Source organism: Leptodactylus fuscus, chromosome 3, assembly GCF_031893055.1.
Source record: "Leptodactylus fuscus isolate aLepFus1 chromosome 3, aLepFus1.hap2, whole genome shotgun sequence".
NCBI lineage: Eukaryota > Metazoa > Chordata > Amphibia > Anura > Leptodactylidae > Leptodactylus > Leptodactylus fuscus.
In genome coordinates this window covers 146,285,830-146,306,119 of record NC_134267.1, presented here as the reverse complement: position 1 = coordinate 146,306,119, position 20,290 = coordinate 146,285,830, and the positions used below count along the sequence as shown (strand labels likewise).

General features: G+C 39.4%; 1 protein-coding gene across 1 annotated transcript in view; it reads left to right on the top strand.

The window, feature by feature from the left end:
• The window catches only part of LOC142197863 (solute carrier family 12 member 9-like), a 212,154-nt gene extending 195,654 nt beyond the window's left edge, over nt 1-16,500 (top strand). The window contains exons 11-13 of the mRNA XM_075268511.1: nt 7,545-7,719; nt 12,501-12,647; nt 15,614-16,500. Of these exons, the coding sequence (XP_075124612.1) occupies nt 7,545-7,719; nt 12,501-12,647; nt 15,614-16,434 (1,143 nt within the window). The 3' untranslated portion in view covers nt 16,435-16,500. The remainder of the gene's footprint in view (nt 1-7,544; nt 7,720-12,500; nt 12,648-15,613) is intronic.
• The last annotated feature ends 3,790 nt before the right edge of the window (nt 16,501-20,290 follow it).

Here is a 20,290-nt window from a genome sequence, read left to right as displayed (position 1 = left end):
ATGCAGGATAAGGACATCTTTAGAAAGTGTAGAAGCTGCCCCCCTTCCCATTTCCTGCTTTTTTCCGGAGGCACTACAAGAGCTGTCAACTATTGGATAGATACCTACGTACCCGCCACTCTGGATATTTCTGTGTTACTAAACAATTTGGCCTCCACAAATTCAGTGTATTATACAGTCATGGCCAAAAGTTTTGAGAATGACACAAATATTATATTTTCACATGATCTGCTGCCCTCTGGTTTTTATGTGTGTTTGTCAGACGTTTTTATCACATACAGAAATATAATTGCAATCATATTATGAGTAACAAAAGCTTATATGGACAGTTAGAATGAGTTAATGCAGAAAGTCAATATTTGCAGTGTTGACCCTTCTTCTTCAGGACCTCTGCAATTCTTCCTGGCATGCTCTCAATCAACTTCTGGACCAAATCCTGACTGATAGCAGTCCATTCTTGCACAATCAATGCTTGCATTTTGTCAGAATTTGTAGGTTTTTGTTTGTCCACCTGTCTCTTCATGATTGACCACAAGTTCTCAATGGGATTAAGATCTGGGGAGTTTCCAGGCCATGGACCCAAAATCTCTATGTTTTGTTCCCTGAGCCATTTAGTTATCACCTTTGCTTTATGGCAAGGTGCTCCATCATGTTGGAAAAGGCATTGTTGATCGCCAAACTGCTCTTGGACGGTTGGGAGAAGTTGATCTTGGAGGACATTCTGGTACCATTCTTTATTCATGGCTGTGTTTTTAGGCAAGACTGTGAGAGAGCCGATTCCCTTGGCTGAGAAGCAACCCCACACATGAATGGTTTTAGGATGCTTTACAGTTGGCATGAGACAAGACTGGTGGTAGCGCTCACCTCGTCTTCTCCAAATAAGCTGTTTTCCAGATGTCCCAAACAATCGAAAAGGGGATTCGTCAGAGAAAATGACTTTACCACAGTCCTCAGCAGTCCACTCCCTGTACCTTTTGCAGAATATCAGTCTGTCCCTGATGTTTTTTCTGGAGAGAAATGGCTTCTTTGCTGCCCTCCTTGAGACCAGGCCTTTCTCCAAGAGTCTCTGCCTCACAGTGCGTGCAGATGCACTCAAACCTGCCTGCTGCCATTCCTGAGCAAGCTCTGCACTGCTGGTAGCCCGATCCCGCAGCTGAAACACGTTTAAGAGACGTCCTGGCGCTTGCTGGTCTGTCTTGGGCGCCCTGGAGCCTTTTGCCAACAATGGAACCTCTCTCCTTGAAGTTCTTGATGATGCGATAATTGTTGACTGAGGTGCAATCTTTTTAGCTGCGATACTCTTTCCTGTTAGGCCATTTTTGTGCAGTGCAATGATGACTGCACGTGTTTCTTTAGAGATAACCATGGTTAACAGAAGAGAAACAATGATGCCAAGCACCAGCCTCCTTTTAAAGTGTCCAGTGGTGTTATTCTTACTTAATCATGACAGATTGATCTCCAGCCCTGTCCTCATCAACACCCACACCTGTGTTAATGGAGCAATCACTGAAACGATGTTAGCTGGTCCTTTTAAGGCAGGGCTGCGATGATGTTGAAATGTGTTTTGGGGGATAAAGTTATTTTTTCGGCAAATATTGACTTTGCAAGTAATTGCTGTTAAGCTGATCACTCTTTATAACATTCTGGAGTATATACAAATTGCCATTAGAAAAACTGAAGCAGCAGACTTTGTAAAAATTAATATTTGTATCATTCTCAAAACTTTTGGCCATGACTGTAGAAAGTTCTATGGAGCTACATGAGAGATCTTACTGTGGAATCCCCTTATCCTTAGCGCACCCCTATCACTGTTACTTGTATGAAAACTCACTTTCGGGAAGAAACAACTTCGATAAAAACACTTTGGAAAAAACACTGAATTGCTTTCCCACATTGTTAGCTGCAGCGGGTGAACACATTAGCTGTTATTTGGAAATTGCAATTTATATAATTATATAATTTCACAAATATTCCAAACAGTAACACGAACCTACGCATACATTATAGTCTTCATTTTACAGATGTGTCTATTAAATACTGCAATTTATTTATATGCCTTACTTCCACCCTGATTCAGCGAAAGTTTTCCTATGCTGCAGAATAAATTGTCTAGGCTGTCAGGACTGGGAGGCTTTCACTTAGGCTAAGGCACCACACAGCAATACTGCAAAAACGCAGCAGAAAAGTATCACGTTTTTTTCCACAGCTTTTTTTTTTTTTTTTTTTCAATAATAAGGGAACTGCACCATGAAAATGACCTTGTGTGCGCAATGCAATGCATGCGCGTGACCTGGACCATGTGAATGTCCTGTTTCTATTCCTCAATGACAGATGGCATTTGTAGGTGGGTTAAAGTACCCGATCCCCAATTGGGGATTATGGCAATTAATGGGTTAAGGTTTGGGAATAAAAGTACAATGGTGTTATAGAAAAAAAAGCTGAAAAGAACTTCCAAAACAGTATTTGAAGGGAAAGAAGGGGGGGAGGGGGAATAATACTTGGGGAGAGCACACAATGGATTAAGGAAGGGGAAGGGGCAATAGTCCTCATGCAGCAGGGCAATAAACATCAAGGAAAAATGCAGTCTAGAACAATGGGGGTAGAGTAAGAGCAGAAGGGAAAAGAGACAAGGAGCCTGGAGGGGAGGTCAACGAGGAAGGGCGTGAAATGAGGAGTGAAATGCAGATGAGTAATAGAAATGTTCTATAGGAGCCATATTTTTCCACAACGTTTTTCATTGCATATTTGCAGAGTTCTTCTCTGTGGACTTTCTGCCCATATTATACCTATACAGAAAACGCCAGTGTTTCCGTTAGTATAATTGACACTCTGAGGATTTCATTCTGCACTATGCGGATGGGATTAGCCAGAATTCCATTCACTTTTCAGGTAATGTAAAACAAAGTATTTTTTGTGGCATTTCCGTAGCAGCAAAAACGCTGCTTTTTCGCATCATGAAGCTTATGCCTTAAAGGAATTGTTTGTTTGTTTTTTTTGTGTTTTTTTACAGTTTCTTATTCCGTATAAACTGCAATCCCCAACAACCCCATAGAGGTGAAAGGAGCGTTAGTCACACAAGCTCACTGGCTACTCATTTTCAGTGAGGATGAAGACTTTTAGTCCCCCTGATTGCTGGGGGACTCTATTATCAGACCCCTAGTGATGTCACATTTATAGGACAATGCCTTTAAGTAACTGAAAGCTTTGCCACACCAATTGGTCCTTTCACTTTAGTAAATAAGAGCACTAAGGAGCCAGCAGTAACTGCGGCTGTGGTGTGGCCAGCACAATGTAGTAGCTGCTTTACAAATGGCTGTGATTGAAATGAACATGTCTGCTTATTAGATCTATCTCAGGCAGTAGATTACAGTCTAATGACTGATACTTGAGATAAAACTGGCCAGTGCCAGGGAATTAAATCACCTGTGAAAGTGTGAAGGTTTTTATTTATAGCAGACATCAAGGGAGCAGCCTTTATTTATAAGGCTCCCTTCATTCCAGTGATAAATTCATCGGATTTATTTGCACTCTGACCCTGTTAGACAGTTAATTAAAATCAGCCAGAATGCTTAACATGCACTAAGGCAAAGTCAGGGAGATGAAGTCTAGAAGGAAACCATAATCCGGCATGCTCAGATGCCATCACATCACGCCTGTACTGAACTATGAATGACAGGAATTCTGGAGACTTTTAGCAGAACTTTATTAAATTGCCATTGCTATTTTTGAGCATATAGTTACATTTCGTACGACATGTATCATGGCCCTTCACACTGAGACTTGCCATCACAGCCCTTTCCCACCAGTTGGCCTCCTCCACTCTGTCCCTAATTCATCTCCGCACGGCTAAAACACAACCTTTATTAATAGCTCATCATTGCCTCTGAGTGCCTGCACCTATAATCAAGTACAAAGGAAACTGCCACTTATGAAAACGGCAATTATGTCCGTGCCGCTGCGCTCACTGGCTAGCCTCTAAGAGGGACACAGCCAGACTGGCATTTGTAATGATATTGTGCTGTGACTGGCAGCATTGAAAAACACAGCTATACATGACTCCTCTGCTCATACTTGTGTCTGACACGCTAGAAATCTTTGCCATGTTTGGTTATTAATCCATCCTATACAATGTATGAGCCATGTATTAGAGCTACTAGCGAGTTAAATCTCCAAATGTAAGGTAGAGACAAGACTCGCTTATGCCTTTTCGGGGAGAGGATCCCCTTAGTCATAGCCTCAAAACCTTACATTTGGAGATTTATATCCTTTTTTATAATCTTTTCATGATTATACAATAAAAGTTTTATTTTATACCTGGCATACCGTGTTGCTGGACTACCATGTGTATTTTTTGTGATTTAGCTGAAGACCAAGGTCTTTTTTTCTTCCTCTAAGTCATTTTTCATTCAAATAACAATCATGGGGTCTAGGGATGGGGTTCTCCATAGTAAGATTTCCCATGTAGCTCCATAGGACATTAGATTCTTTGAGATGTAATTACAGCTTATCAGACGACTACAGACTAAGGCATTAGTCAGCCACCTTTGGCACCCCAGCTGCTATGAAATTACAACCCGCATGCTCTATTCACTTCTATGAAAGTTCCAAGAATAGCAAAGCAAGTATCAATGTTGGGTATTGTAGTTCCACTTCAAATAAAGTGACGAGGTTGCTGACACCTGGACTGAGGTCTCGTGCACACGGCAGATTTGTTTGCACACATGGAATGCCTATGGCTCTGTACTGTTTCTAGGGTAGAATAGCTGAGTATTACTTCATCCAGTGAAACAAACTATCTGACTTTTTGTTTTGTTTTGTTAAGGTTATACCAGAAACCTTCCTATAAAGAAACCTATAAACATTAAAATTGCATTGGCTGAACCGCCAATTTCAAATTGTTTGGCCGACCATACCGTGTTTATGAGGTTTTCCTGATTTTCCCTTGACGGCAGTTGTTTCTTGGAATATAAAAATCAGGAATGTCTTGAGACATAGTTATCTTAAGGGCAGTCTGTCACCAGAACCTGGCATATCAACCCAGACTAACAGATAGATAGGTTAAAGTCATCTCAATCACTGGTGTTTTCCACTTGTGATTTGATGCATCAGCTAAGATATTGTCTGAATATGCAAATGAACTATTTGCTGCAACGGTGGCTTTGTCATTGCTCCATAGAGGTAAGCTTATCAGCCGGGCTTGGTTGATATGCTGAGTTTTGGTAATCAACTTCCTTTAAGTATAAAACCAGCTTTTGACTCCATATGAGATCAGAAGCATATTGAAGTAGAGAAGGGTTCAATAAAAACTTTTTTATGTGCATCATATTAATTCTCTGTTCAGCTATGAGATTTTACAAAGCCAAGGCATGATGTGCCTTTAAGACAACTGTAGGGTACATTCTGTAGCTGGCCTATAACTTAGATCTCCATATAACTGCTTTTTGACTTCCAACAAACTTAAAGGAAATAAACCTTACAGTGTAATAAAATACATAATTTAATAATCATATATTTAATATAATACATATAGACAATTCTTTTTAGACTATTGCTTTGGGATCTATATACATTACTGTGTAATGTTTAGCAGGCTTACTATAACTATTTATTCAGATGCTGAAATGAAAGGTTCCTAAATTCTTCTTCTTTGAACAGATAATGTATTTTATGATGTTTAATAATGTTTATTTTATTTTCTATATAATGCGTTTCACATTTTTGGAGTAAATTGTTCAAAGCCAAAGTTTGTGCGGTTTATGTTAATGGATATATTTTTGTAGATTGCATAAATTACCATTGTCATACATCATTTCTACAACATTAGCAATTGCGCTGTACTTCATACACATTTGTTCAGAAGATCATTTTCTGATGGGTCTTGTTCATTTTTTCCCTAAAAGTTTACTTGTTTGAAACTATGTTTATGTTATTATAACTTTAACTTTATCTTAATATAATCCTATAATCAGCAATAGCTATTATTTGATAGTTTTACAAGTTTGTGACATTGTTTAGAGACAATTATATACAGTGAAACTTGCTCAAAAGACCACCTCTTTTTGAAGACCACCCCCTTATCTAGACCACAGATTTCCTGTTTTCCATATTTACCATCTTCTTTGAGAAGATCACCCCTTAAAAGACCACTTTTAGTACAATTTCTGGTGGTCATATCAAAGAGGTATCACTGTATATTTGTTGTGGACAAAGTAGTGATCAGCTATATTGAAAGATTCTAAAATATCATTACTATAAAGATATATTTCTGCTACCTGTCAAAGCCATAAGATAAGACCTATATTGTTCTGCATATACATAGGGTTCCTTAACTACATGCAAAACAATGTTGTTTACAGTGCCTTTATTCTAAATGGAAGTGAAGAATGCCTGGTATCTGCATTCTGCTAAGTTTTTGGGTAATATATTTTTTGAGGAAAATGGAATTTTATGTTCCAGCTCTATACAAATGTTAAGAAATGCCTAAAAGCTTCAGCAAAACAGTAACTGAATACACAGGAAAGAGGAGGGTGTGATGGTGGGTTCATGTTGCAGTCCTTCTGCCTCTTATGTATGAAGTTCCTGCTGTAAGGGGGTTAAGGATGGTGGAGCACAGCTCTGCAGCTACAGAATAGGACCAGCCATTTACTTAGCATTGTTATAGAGAAAAGTTTTAGCAAAAATGATGAAGAAAGAAAGAAAATACCCAATATAAACAAGTAAAGCTAACTTTATGCTGAGTTTAATAATTGTAGGAATATGTGTAATGGTTCCACTGCACATATCAACAGACATTTGCAACTGAGTACCTAAAAACATATACCATATGCCTTACATATAATGTATACTGTACTATACAGCCTATGAGCACAGTGGCTTATACATTGACAGTGCAACACAAGTTTAGTGTGAATCGATATGGAACAAATGTTTGGGAGCAACAGGTTCTCTTTAGAGAGGTTATTGTAGTAGCTACAAATACTGAGGTCAAACAAGCAGCGCAAAGATCTTCATATTCACAAAAATGATACTGATTGACTTCCTATAAAAGTCATTAAATTCTATAATATTGATGTGTATATTATTTAAGATGATCAACTATTTTTCTTTGAAGCTGGTGTTGGAGTCTGTCATTTTTACCAACTCCGACTCCTCCCAAAACTGGCCTGACTTCAACTCCACAACTAATGTTCTTTTGCAGTGACACAGTTTTGACAAGTCAAGCACATTGCTGTACAGTTCATGAATATAGAGAAATTCAGTACATTACTATGACATGACTATGAAGTCTTCCTTCTTTCTCTTCCGTTCCTTAGCTGCTATGGACTCCTAGTATATCTTCTCTTCTCAGCTTATGTGTGTCCTGTAATATATTACTGTGTATTATCCTGTATCTGTATTACTATGCTGCTGTAACATACTGAAATTTCTCCACTGTGGGACTATTAAAGGATTATCTTGTCTTATCTGTTATCTTACCTTTACCCCGGTATCTTTATTATACATGTAAACATACAGTAAAATGATCTGGTTTCTTCATTCTGCAGGTCAGAAAGTACTTGCTTATGTTGGATGTACGTAAGGATCATGTCAAGTTCTGGCGCCCTCAGATTCTCTTGCTAGTTTCCAATGCACGCAGCCACAAAAACCTCATCACCTTTGCAAATGATCTGAAGAAAAGTGGCCTTTTTGTTCTGGGACATGTGAGTTTGGAAGAGTTAGGTAAGTGAAGCCTATCACAATGCTGAATCTTCATTTCCTGTACTACCAGTAATTTCCCAGTGCTCATTATGCTGAGGAACTCATGTCTAGTTCAGTTATATTTTGCTTGCATTGTAAAGCTGTTTTTAGGTCTTCATCTGATGTTTTGTACCAGACAGGTCCGCTTTAACCATAGGTGCAATGATGCAGCTACTCCGGGTCCTATGGATGCGGGGGCCCCCTCAGCCGCCCCAGATAGAGTCAGACAGTCCTACATGTTAGGTGCTGTTCTGCAGTTTCGGGTGGTAGGCAGTGATTTCACCTCTGTCTGTGTGCTTAGTTGCTCCTTAGTAGAGCACAGAGCTTTTAACTCTGTGCTCCATTATTCAGCCTTCAACTGATGTCTGTGGCAAAAAAGCACAATGAGCACTGAGCCGCAGACATTACAGTCGGAGCCTGCAGGTCCACGTGAACGTGGTTTGGTGAGTATTCTTTATTAGTTTGGGTTTTTTTTATGTAACATTGGTGGTTGAGGGGGCAGGTGAAAGTGAGTTATGGGGGACATTGAGGAGCCCACTTTCAAAAAGTTTGCAGAGAGTTCCCCAATGCATTAAACGACCCTGGTACCAGATCCTATAGGATGTGTATATGTGTGTACTGTGTGCTGATGAACTTGTCCAGGTCAATAATTGCAGTGTGCCATGTGTCCACTGTACTACTACATATGCTATATAGCGTCCAATGGGATCTTCACACTTCAGCCATTTTTAGTTCTTTTGGTGGAATAATCCAGCAATCTGCATACAGTGACAACAGCTTGACAAGGCACAGCTAAATGACACGGAGTATTTGTTTACTACATTGGACTACGTAGGTTGGACATTAATCATTTTCCCCCTGACAGACTAAAAAGCGACTTCACTTCTTCCAAGTTGCCATGGCGACCTTGTAAGGTAGACTCTCAGATCTAAGGTTAATAAGCAGTGTGATACGAAAGGAACATTAAAAGGGTGGATTTGTATTTCATAAAGTGCTTTTCATTTTGCAGTCACATTCAGATAGTCATTAGGCCAAGTTGGCACTTTAAGAGCAAATTATATCTCGTATATAAGAGATAGCATTCCAAGGACCTCAATCAATAACCTGATAATACTGTGGGGACAAAGGTCACTCTGGTAATAACAGGTTCCTGTACAAATAAAGTTATGTAGGGGACCAAATACAGAAATGTCAGCTACAGTATGCACATTGATTCTTGACACATGGCACCCTGACATATAGGAAGATTACAATAACTCTTTGCAGGAGTTTATGATATAGTGTGGATTATCTAAAGGTATTCTGAGATGTTCATCTGCTGTTCCTCAGGGCACTGCTATACCTGCCAAAGTCCACAGCAATATAGAATAAGGTTTCCATGATTCAATCCGTTCCAAGCATATTACAATTTACTCATAGCAACTGAACAAGTGATGATATCAGTAAGCACCACAGCTGGATGAGTATCAAAATAAAGATTATAATATGTATTGAAGAAACCTGCAGACACCATAGACCCATGATGGTGAACCTATGGCATGGGTGGCAGAGGTGGCACTCAGAGCCCTCACTATGGGCACCCATCTGTGACACAGATCATACTGTGTAGAGGCCACTGTGGAGCAAATTGCACTGTGTGGGGGCCACTGTGGAGCAGATTGGCCTGTGTGGGGGCCACTGTGGGACAGAGTGTACTGAGTGGGGGCCCTTCACTCTTTATATCAAACAGTATCAGTTATATAGCAGACGTGATATTATTATAGGTCATAATAACATTGCATGGTAACTATAAAACAGATCTGTGCGATGTAAATAGTGAACATTAATTGTTCAAAATTATACCAAATGCGATACAAAATTGTTTCTATAATTGAAAGCCCCATTCACATGACTGTATTGTGTCGGTCTGTAATTGTCCGCACTTGTGGATCCGCACAGTATTAAGGTTAAATTTACGTGTTGGCACTTTGCAATAATTTAGTGGGTTTGGGGTTGCAGTTTGGGCACTCGGTCTTTAAAAGGTTCGCCATCACTGCCATAGACTTTAACGTGGTCCGATGGGTTTCCATCCAGTTTCTGTCTGAAAAATGCGGAGAAAAGTCCTGCAAGCGTTTTTCAAGAGGAACGGGGAAAAAATCCCTGAATGGTGAACAAGCGTAGATGTGAACCTAGCCTTAGCCCTTCTCTGGCGCTGGAGAGCATGCATGAAATTGCTGCTGTGTGAATGTCTGGGGTGGCTCATGAAGTGTTAATTTTATCATTTACTAGCAGGAGGACCCGGCTTCGCACGGGTATATTACATTTTATGTTTGTGTAGTGGCCCCATAAGAATTGTCCAATTTTGCACTGGTGTATTTTGTATGTGCTTTGTATGTATGTCCATAAGCATCATGTGATTATGTGTATCTCATTTTGGATATCAGTGAAAAACCTGTGATCAGTTGTTATGGATACCTGGAGTAAAGCTGTATCTAATCCTTCCCCGCGTAGTACTGTGTTTAGACGCAAGTATCTAATCCTTGTTGGTGTGGTATTGTGTGAAGAGGCGCGTATCTAATTTTCGGCAAGTGAAACTGTGTGCAGACGTGCGTATCTAATCTTACGGCATGTGGTACTGTGTGCAGACACGCGTATCTAATCCTCTGGTGTGTGGTACTGTGTTCAGATGCGTGTATCTAATCCTCTGGCATGTGGTACTGTGTGCAGATGCGCGTATCTAATCCTCCCCCGTGTGGTACTGTGTGCTGAGATGAGTTTGTAATTCTCTGGCATGTGGTATTGTGTGCAGACACATGTATCCAATCCCCTGGTGTATGGTACTGTGTGCAGACACACGTATCTAATCCTCCCCAGTGTGGTACTGTGTGCTGAGATTCATTTGTAATTCTCTGGCAATTGGTATTGTGTGCAGACGCATGTATCCAATCCCCTGGTGTATGGTACTGTGTGCAGATGCGCGTATCTAATCCTCCGGCGTTCGAAACAGTGTGTAGACGCACGTAATTAATACTACGACATGTGATACTGTGTGCAGACGTGCATTTCTAATCCTCTGGCGTATGGAACTGTGTGCAGATGCACATATCTAATCCCCCCCCGTGTGGTACTGTGTGCTGAGACGCGTATCTAATTCTTTGGCTTGTGGTACTGTGTGCAGATGTACATATCTAATCCTCCCCCGTGTGGTACTGTGTGCTGAGACGCGTATCTAATTCGTTGGCTTGTGGTACTGTGTGCAGACGCATGTATCTAATCCTACCGTGTGGTATTGTGTGAAGATAAAAAGAACAGGGCGCCGAGCCGACCCTAGTGCAGTATTTTAAAAAAAGGGAATGTAAATTATATATAGGTGAAAAAATGGCCTCTCACCTTGTCAGGTTGTGTGAATCACAACAACCTATGTGCATAAACACGTGACATTCAAAAGGGGTAGCATCTGGAGTACCGTCGGAAGGACGTGAAGAATTCAGCACATACGGACCAAGCTCTTCGGAAGAGAAATACAAAGGCAGCGCTTAACCAAACGAGACTTTATTATGTACCAGCACGACGCGTTTCGGGCTCCTTAGGCCCTTTCTCAAGTGAAACAAATTTCCTTATTCGTGTCTGGAAGGCTTGTTTGTTTCTTTTGTGGGAGAGGGACAGCAAGAAGAAACCTTGTTTCTCCAACACAAATCTACTGTAAGTCTTCTTCGGATGAGGGGAATTATTCTTTCCATGGAGCAGATTTACAAGGCAGCCACTAAGGCCTCATTCACAAGTCTGCATCATGTGAAGTCCACGCTTATCTAATCCTACGGCGTGTGGAGCTGTGTGTAGACGCGCGTATCTACTCCTACGGCATGTGGTACTGTGTGCAGACGTGCATATCTTATAGTCTGGTGTGTGGAACTGTGTGCAGATGCGTGTATCCAATCTTTTGGCATGTGGTACTGTGTGCAGACGTGCATATCTTATAGTCTGGTGTGTGGAACTGTGTGCAGATGCGTGTATCCAATCTTTTGGCATGTGGTACTGTGTGCAGACGTGCATATCTTATAGTCTGGTGTGTGGAACTGTGTGCAGATGCGTGTATCCAATCTTTTGGCATGTGGTACTGTGTGCAGACGCATGTATCCAATCCCCCGGCGTGTGGTACTGTGTGCAGACGCGTGTATCTAATCCTTCGGCATGTGGAACTGTGTGCAGACACACGTATCTAATCCTTCAGTGTGTGGAACTGTGTGCAAAAGCACGTATTTAATCCTCTGGTGTGTGGGACTGTGTGCAGACGCGTGTATCTAATCCTCTGGTGTGTGATACAGTGTGCTGATTTGTGTATCTAATCCTCTGATGCATGTATCTCCGTTTGGATATCAGTGTTGGATTGTGCATGTGGAGTGACAATGTGTATTGTGAAAGACTTGCAGGTTTTTATTGGCTGGGGGGGGCATTGTGTTTGGAATGCTGTATCTCAGCAACGGTACGTCCGAGCGAGTTGGAGTCTTGTCTTAAACCTTCCCGGATACCTGAAGTATCTCTGTACCAAATTTGGTGAAGATCGGTACATTCGTTTGGTTTGCATTAGAGAACAGACGGACAGACAGACAGACAGGCAAGAATTCATTTTTATAATATAGAGAGATGTTTATTATTATCTTAACCAGAAAATCTGCAGTGATTATAAAGACATGGCTTATTTAACATGCCTGTGGATATATCTTATTCATGTTTATAAAGATCTCACTATTTATTGATATTTACAGTTTTTTTCTTATTTGCAGACGTGCTGCCTTCTGACCCTCTTCAGATACAAAAAGACTCCTGGCTGCAGCTAGTTGATGAGCTCAACATCAAGGCGTTTGTCAACCTGACCTTATCAGACTCTGTGAGATATGGGGCTCAGCAGCTGCTCTTTATTACTGGATTAGGTAGGTTCTCCATTTTCACTGTTCTGTAATTCTGTTTCATGAATTATCACTGAAGTTGGCCTTGAGGTGACCGTATATATTAGATTAACCATGCCTACCATGACTGTTTGATATGCATAAGGGTATCCCAACTCTTCCCTGACAGATGAATTCAGGGAAAAAAAACTGTGCTTTTGGGAGATTAAACACCAATAGAGTAGCCTGGTAGCAACCTACTTCCCTCCTGTTCAGAACCCATGCACGTATGGCAACCTTGCATGTGTATTGGGGGGTTCGAGAGGAATAGCCAAATGAGCATCTGTCTGATAGCATAAAATAGGCATAAAAATCCTTCCTACCTAGGGATGAGTTTGCGTCAATAGTTCATTGAAGTGCACTCCCGTTACAGTAGTTGTGATTTAGTTTGCTTGGGTAAGAACAATGTTTTCCAAACCTCGTATGATCTCTCTGAAGATGAACCTACCAAATGTAGTCAATTTAGCAGGCCGCATGTTATAGAGGAGAAGGAGCAGATTGATATATAGTTTTGTAATTTATTCATTTACATATTTGCTCATTCTTTTCTTATAAGCATAATCTAGCATAGATTTTGATGCTGTTTTTCATATATTTTTTATGTAGTTATGGTTTTTACAGGTAAAAATAATTTCATTAAGGCTAAGGCCCCACGTTACGGAAACACAGCTATTTTTGTTGCAGTTTTTATTGTGTTTTTTTGAGCCAAAGCCAAGGATGGTTACAAAAGGAGTGGAAAATATATAGGAGGCTCTTATACTTCTACCCTCTGCTCAATCCACTCCTGATTTTGGCTCAAAAAACTTCAGCAAAATCTGCAACAAAAAAGCTGCATTTTCGCAACGTGGGGCCTCATCCTAAAGGAGTTTTTCCATCTCTGTTTCAGCTGTTTTTTTCTGCAGTCTGTTCTTTTGACTTCCTGTATTTCTCTTCCCCCCTTTTCCCTCTTGCTGAACCGGACACTGAACACTTCTACAGGTCCGATAATATGCAGATGCTTATATAGAATGGACTCAGTGTTATCTGTGTGTTTACATAGAGAGATAACAGACTTTATCAGCAAACTGCAATTAGCTGAACAATTGTGCTGCCTGCAGAGCAGTGAGTAAGTGACATCACTTGCCCTATAGGTCCGTGGTTATAGCAACACTTTATAAACAATGGGAGTAATAAGGTCACATAGCAGGAGAACAAAGCTGAATTTCTAAAACAATATATTTATGAAAAGGTTGGAATTCACATAAACTCCAGTATAGATAGGATCCTTGAGATGGGACAACACCTTTAATTTGATTCATCTACAAAAATACCTTTTTTTGCAAGGCTAGTTGTAAACAAAATTTTGTTGTGGCGTTTTATAGTATATGTAAAGTTAATGGGATTCTGGCTAATTCCATCCACACATTGCAGAAAATTATCCACAGCAGCCATGCTGTGATTTTAAAGAAACATTGCATTTTTGGATATCTCAGTATGTCAATTATACTTACGGAAATGCTGGCGTTCTCTGTATAGGTATAATTGAAACAAATAGTATGCAGAGGGAAAAACGCTGCAGGAAAAATAGGTGATGCGTTTCTGCTGCAGTTTTTCACATGGCAGTGTTTAGGTGCGACTTACAACATGGTGCGTTGGGGGAGTTGGCAGTACTGTTACTAATGTCCGTTGCTGTCTTCAGAAATAGGACGATACCAACGTTGATTATACTGTCACAGACTGATTCTGTGTCCGTTCCCATTGACACTGATGTAAACAATATGATGGAAGCTAGCTTCCATCATATTGTTTATTTTTGTAATGGAAATAAAGTCCTGTATGCAGCAGAAAGCCAAAGTGCTGCTTCAGTCATCTGCCACTAGGAGATGGAGGGCTTGAAAATTAAGTGGAATCTGAAGCAGAAATCTGCCTCGGATCCTCTTCGTTTTCTGCCACCGGAATGGGCCCTTAATGTATCTTTAACTGCGATGTGTCAGTAATGCCCTGTTCACATCTGCTTTTGTATTCTGTCCAGAAGGAGTCCACATGGAAACCCCAAATGGAATACAAACACAATTGCAAGCGCTGTGCTGTAAAAATACATGCACCCCTAGACTATAACGGGGTCCCTGTGCTTGCCGTGCACTGACCGTTTGAATCACTCTTGCGGGCAGTGCGCGGCAAGCATACGGACCCCATTATAGTCTATGGGGTCCATGTGCTTTTACAGCGCTTGCAATTGTGTTTGTATTCCGTTCAGGGGGTCTCCATGCGGACTCTAACTGGACAGAATAAAAGTGCTAGTGTGAACCAACCCTTACACTGCATATTGGTGCAAGCACTCAATTTATATTTCATTGGGGAAAATCTCCATAAAATCTCAATGGATGTGGATCTTTTTAATATTTATTTATTTTTTTTTTAATAAATCTAAGAAAGTACTAAAAATATAGAAATGCAGTTCTTCCAAATCTCACTTGCATTTATAAAAACTAACATCTGAGTACAGCTGAAACAACACAGTGAGACTGTTAGGTTAATATTAATACAGGCAGCTGATCTAATGCTATTTCCAGGGAAATAGTTTCTTGACATGTGCACGTGATTCACTACTTTATGCTTCTGTATGCTGTAATTTTTATGTTTGGTGTTTTTCAAATAACATAATAAATATTTAGATAAAATCATATTCCTAACGTACAACTTATATAAACAAAAGTGGGTATCTTCCAGAGAAATGCTGTTTTCTCAATAACCATTGCTTGCGTGGAGCGTTTGGGTAATCTATAATACTGAATATTCATTTACTGACTAATATATTCCAAACATGCCTGTACCCAGAATCATTATACCAATATCTTGTATTCCAATAAACCTGACTTCTGACTGTCTACAAAATGCACAAGTTATGAAACCCATACTTCAGCGTTGTAATGTTATTGATTGTTCAGGGTCTATGTTATTGTGTTTCGCAGGTGGAATGAGGCCAAACACTGTTATCATGGGGTTTTACACCCGCTCCACACCAGAGGAGCTCCTAAGGAATGAAACTGAAATGGACCAGGGTAGATCATCTCCATTCACCTATACCACAGCAAGAAGGAAGCATGCCACAGAAAATTTTTCTCCTTGGGAATATGTTGCCATTATATCAGATTCTATTAAGATGTCTAAAAATGTAGTACTAGCAAGATATTTCTCAGAGTTTGACAGAAATCGTGTCTGCAGTATGAAGGGTAAAGAGTCATATATAGATGTATGGCCATTGAACCTTCTGCGACCAGATAGTGCCATGTATGTGAATACCTGCAGTTTATTTCTTCTTCAGATGGCCTGTGTACTGAATATGGTAAGATCTTGGAAAAAAGCCAAGCTGCGTTTGTATCTGTGTGTAGAGAGAGACAGTGGTCTCCATGGCCAGGAGATTAAGCTGAAGCAGCTATTAAAAGACCTTCGCATTAAAGCCTCCATCCATACAGTTGTGTGGGATCCAGTGGTTGCACTCCATTGGCATAAGCAAGCGGCAGACGGTTCAGACACTACAGGAGAATCCTACCTGAACTTCCCAAACAACTCCATAAGGATATCCAATGACTATCTGGAAGCTGTCAATCACATGATTCTGGGGCAAAATCCCCACTTACCTCCATCTGTCAGATTCTTGTATCTTCCACGTCCACCTGCAGACACATCTGTCTACAACAGATTCTTGCACCAGGTAGAGATGATAAGCAGGAATTTGGGACCTACTTTGCTGATTCATGGCGTCACTCCTGTTACAAGTACTGAACTCTAATGTATCTGTTATCCTGACCTAGACATGCCTGTTCTTTCTAAAAATGGGCATTTACAAACAAAAACCATTTTAAGTAATGTTGTCACTCTAGATTTTTCTCACTGTTATAGTGAGGAATCTTAATCTCTTCTATTCTGTAGATTACTGATTTAGATACAGTCAGGGTATGGCTTCCTTTTATGGGTCTAAAACTTGTACTTTGCCGACATTGTGCCAAATATAAAGGCTGTCAGTATTTTAGAAGTACCAGTTCTATAAGAAAAAAATATATGTATTTAAGATACACCATGCACCTTTTTCACTATGTATAGTCGATAACATAAATTTGCACTATCATTTACACCACTTTCTGGCATAAATTATAGTAAATCTGTTGGCCTAGGGGAGATCCTGCACCTTTCCCCTAAACCATGCCCACTTTTTTCATCACTTATAAAAGGTGACAAAATTGTGCCAAATTTGTGACTTTTGTATTCCAATTTTTTAACAATAATCCCCCCTTCCTGTCTATTATATAGAAGCCTAAGACAGTGATTGGGTACCAGAATACCATCTCATGACTCCAACACAGGAAGATATTTAAAGTAAATGTAAATATTGAAAATACAACTGTACATCCTAAAAATTTTCCATTGAACTCTGTTTCCTGCCTGAGAAACTGGACCGGAGACGGAAACCGGCATGTAGTTTCCAAACCCATTCATTTGAATGGGTTTGAAAAGTGAGCACCCGTGAGCGTCTTCTGCTCTCCGCGGCAAAACCGTTTTATTTTAACCAGACACAAAGTCGGACATGCAAGACCTTGTGTCCAGTTAAAAAAAACTATATATATATATATATATATATATATATATATATATATATATATATATAATATATTTTCACTGTGGAGACCAGAAGACGCTCACGGGTGGACACTGAATGCCGGGTTTCCGTCTCCTGTCGGCAGAAGACAGAAACCCACAAAACAGAGATCGAGCGCTGGTGTGAACATGTGCCATAACCTTGGGCTGGATTAATATGTGATGCCAGTGTGAATAGTGCTTTAATATTTATATTCCCTCTTGGTTTCAGTAATTTCTCTTGTGTTTTCCACTAAATCCTTTCTAATTTTAAAATATATATACCATGTATGACAAAGATGTATGACAAAGACTGGTAAGGTTCTTCAGGTTGGTACACTAGAAAGAGCGTGCTATCCATCCAATTTTTTTTGTATTAATCTTTAACTTAGTATATTCTAAATCAGAAAAAAAATGATATCACTTTACAGAACAACACAGATACCCAGTACCGGCCTACCAAACCACTATGGCCCCATCAATTAGAAGGAAAGTAATGGAAAGAAAAGAAAAATGCTTAAAATTTGTTTAGCGCAAGGGGCCATTCATATCAAATAAAGTTTTATGTTCTTGTAGGCACATACTTTACTGGAAGTTGATTCACCAAAACAAATGTATTTTGTGATATTACAGGTTTCCTTTTGCTAAATGTACTTTGTGTTACAGCGAGTAAGTAGATGCTTCTAGGATGACAATCCGATCAAACCAAACACGACAATGCAGTCACACCAAACATAACAAGTTCATACCTCATTCTCTGGATTTTAAATATTAGGTTTATACTGAAAACTATGCACAGATTTCCTATTTGCTGTATTTTGTATGGTAAAGACAGTTTTATTATCCACATTTACCTTTACAGTTTTCATACTTTGTATGTTTTATTGTATTGTACCTAATATGATATATGCGTAATTCTTATGTCAATATTGTGGAAGATCTTCATTTAGCACATAAAGTCCATGTTTTCCCATTTTCAGCATGGTTTATGTTTTTATTATAAAGTGCGGTGGATAGTTAAATAGACGGCTGTTTTTGCTTCTTTTCAACTTATGTATTGCAAGGTAGTTTTTTTCGTGACAAAAAAATTGTACTCTGCAGAAAATATTAAGAACATATGGTTTATGTTTGACAGAAAGTATATAAAGCATATATAGAATTTTTTGTTCTTTCTAAAAAGAACAAGAAATCCTTGCTCAAGAAATGTTTTTGAAAAGACGCAAGAATGGCAAAGGTTTAAGTGTGTCACACCATTGACTTCACTGGCTTCTTTGATGGATTGTACAAATATAAAAAAAGCACCAGAATGACGCCTTTTGGCTTACATTTTTTGAGTGGAAAAAAATGGTATCCCTTGGGAATATGTTTCAGTAAAAAATGATACAAAAAAGTTATGTGGAAAAAGCAATACAATCTGACACCAAGTATGTGCAAGAACAAAAAACTGAACTCAAAGGTATTAAAAGTGTTCTGGTTTAATGTAATTGAAGCATAAAGAGGTCTTCTCTCTCACAATATGTGTTACAGCACATTGCCACCTTTGGGATACCCACTTATCCTGTGTAATCTGTAAAGATGTATTATTACATTTGCTAATGGTACGAATGGTTATTAGACTTGCAAAGTAAGACCAAGGCTATATGATGAGCTTTAGGCCTGGTTCAGTACCACTTTTCTTTCTACATGATTCGTGCGGACACAGTGTGAAAAAAACATGGACCCCATTATAGTCTATGGGGTTCATGTGCTTTCTTTGCTAACCAATTTTTAATGCATTTGGTATCTCGTCCGGGGGGGGGGGGGGACTTCCGGAATGGAATACTGAACGCAGATGTGAGCTAGGCCTCAGCTTACATTCACATGACAGTGATAATAAGCCGTCACACAGCTGCACTCATTTCAGAGTATGTTGAATGGGGGCTATTCATGTGTTTGAGTTTATGAAGGTTTCGTTTTAACAGAACTTTAAAAAAAAAATCACATCCTATTTTTACCCATTTTCATGAATCTCTCAGTACATTCAAATGTATGAGGGATCCGTGAAACGGGTACCCCTCAGATGCAAAATTGCCATGAAAAATGACCACAGTCATGTGAATTAGGGCCCCTTCACATGGTGTAAGCGAACGGCTCATTCCGAGCCATACACGCGAGCGCTTCTAAACACTTGAATGAGCCGAGTGCTTACGCCGTGTGAAGGGGCCCTTAAAGTAGCTTCACACTCCTGAAAATTATTACACAACTTGTCTGTACTCGTGGTGATTATTTGATATTGCAATAAAATTGAAGCCATAAACACAAGGTAAAAAAGCTACATAAAGAGTTAATATGGTGCAGGATTCTATAAAGTTTTGCATGACACTACATTTAACAATTATAAATAATTAGAAAGGTAATGCACCAAAAATAAACAAAAACAAGAATTGAAAAAGTGCACTAAAATGTAACTTTTAATAATACTAATTAAAAGCCATACGACTAGGTTCTATCTCATACGTGAAGTAGAGACCATAGTCATTTTTATTTAGCTCTTGAACAAAAGAGACAAATTCTAGAGGGGTTACCCCTTATTGTAGGCTCTGCTCATTACTCTTGATAGGCAGGGTTTTGTAGGGGACCAATATATTATCTAGGGTCTACACCCGTGCATCCTCTGAATTACACAGTTGAGTAGAGAGACGCACACTCCTGAATAGTCCATGTTCGTTCACTTGCCATTTTAGCTAGTGGTTAGAAGGCTTTTAATTAGTATTATTAAAAGTTCTATTTTAGTGCACTTTTTCTATTTTTGGTTTGGTTTGCATGATACTACCCTTTATAATTGCCATGCCATGATTACCAGTCATTTCACCTATGTAGAATAGACTCAAAAATTGTCAAAGTATACTCATTCTCTGGCCTGTAGAAATGGACAAATTTGGCTACAAAATAAAAGTATTACATTTTACTACAGTAAATTGGTTCTTTAGAAAAACTGGTTTATTTAGAAAAAAAAAAAAAAACCAGGAAAATTA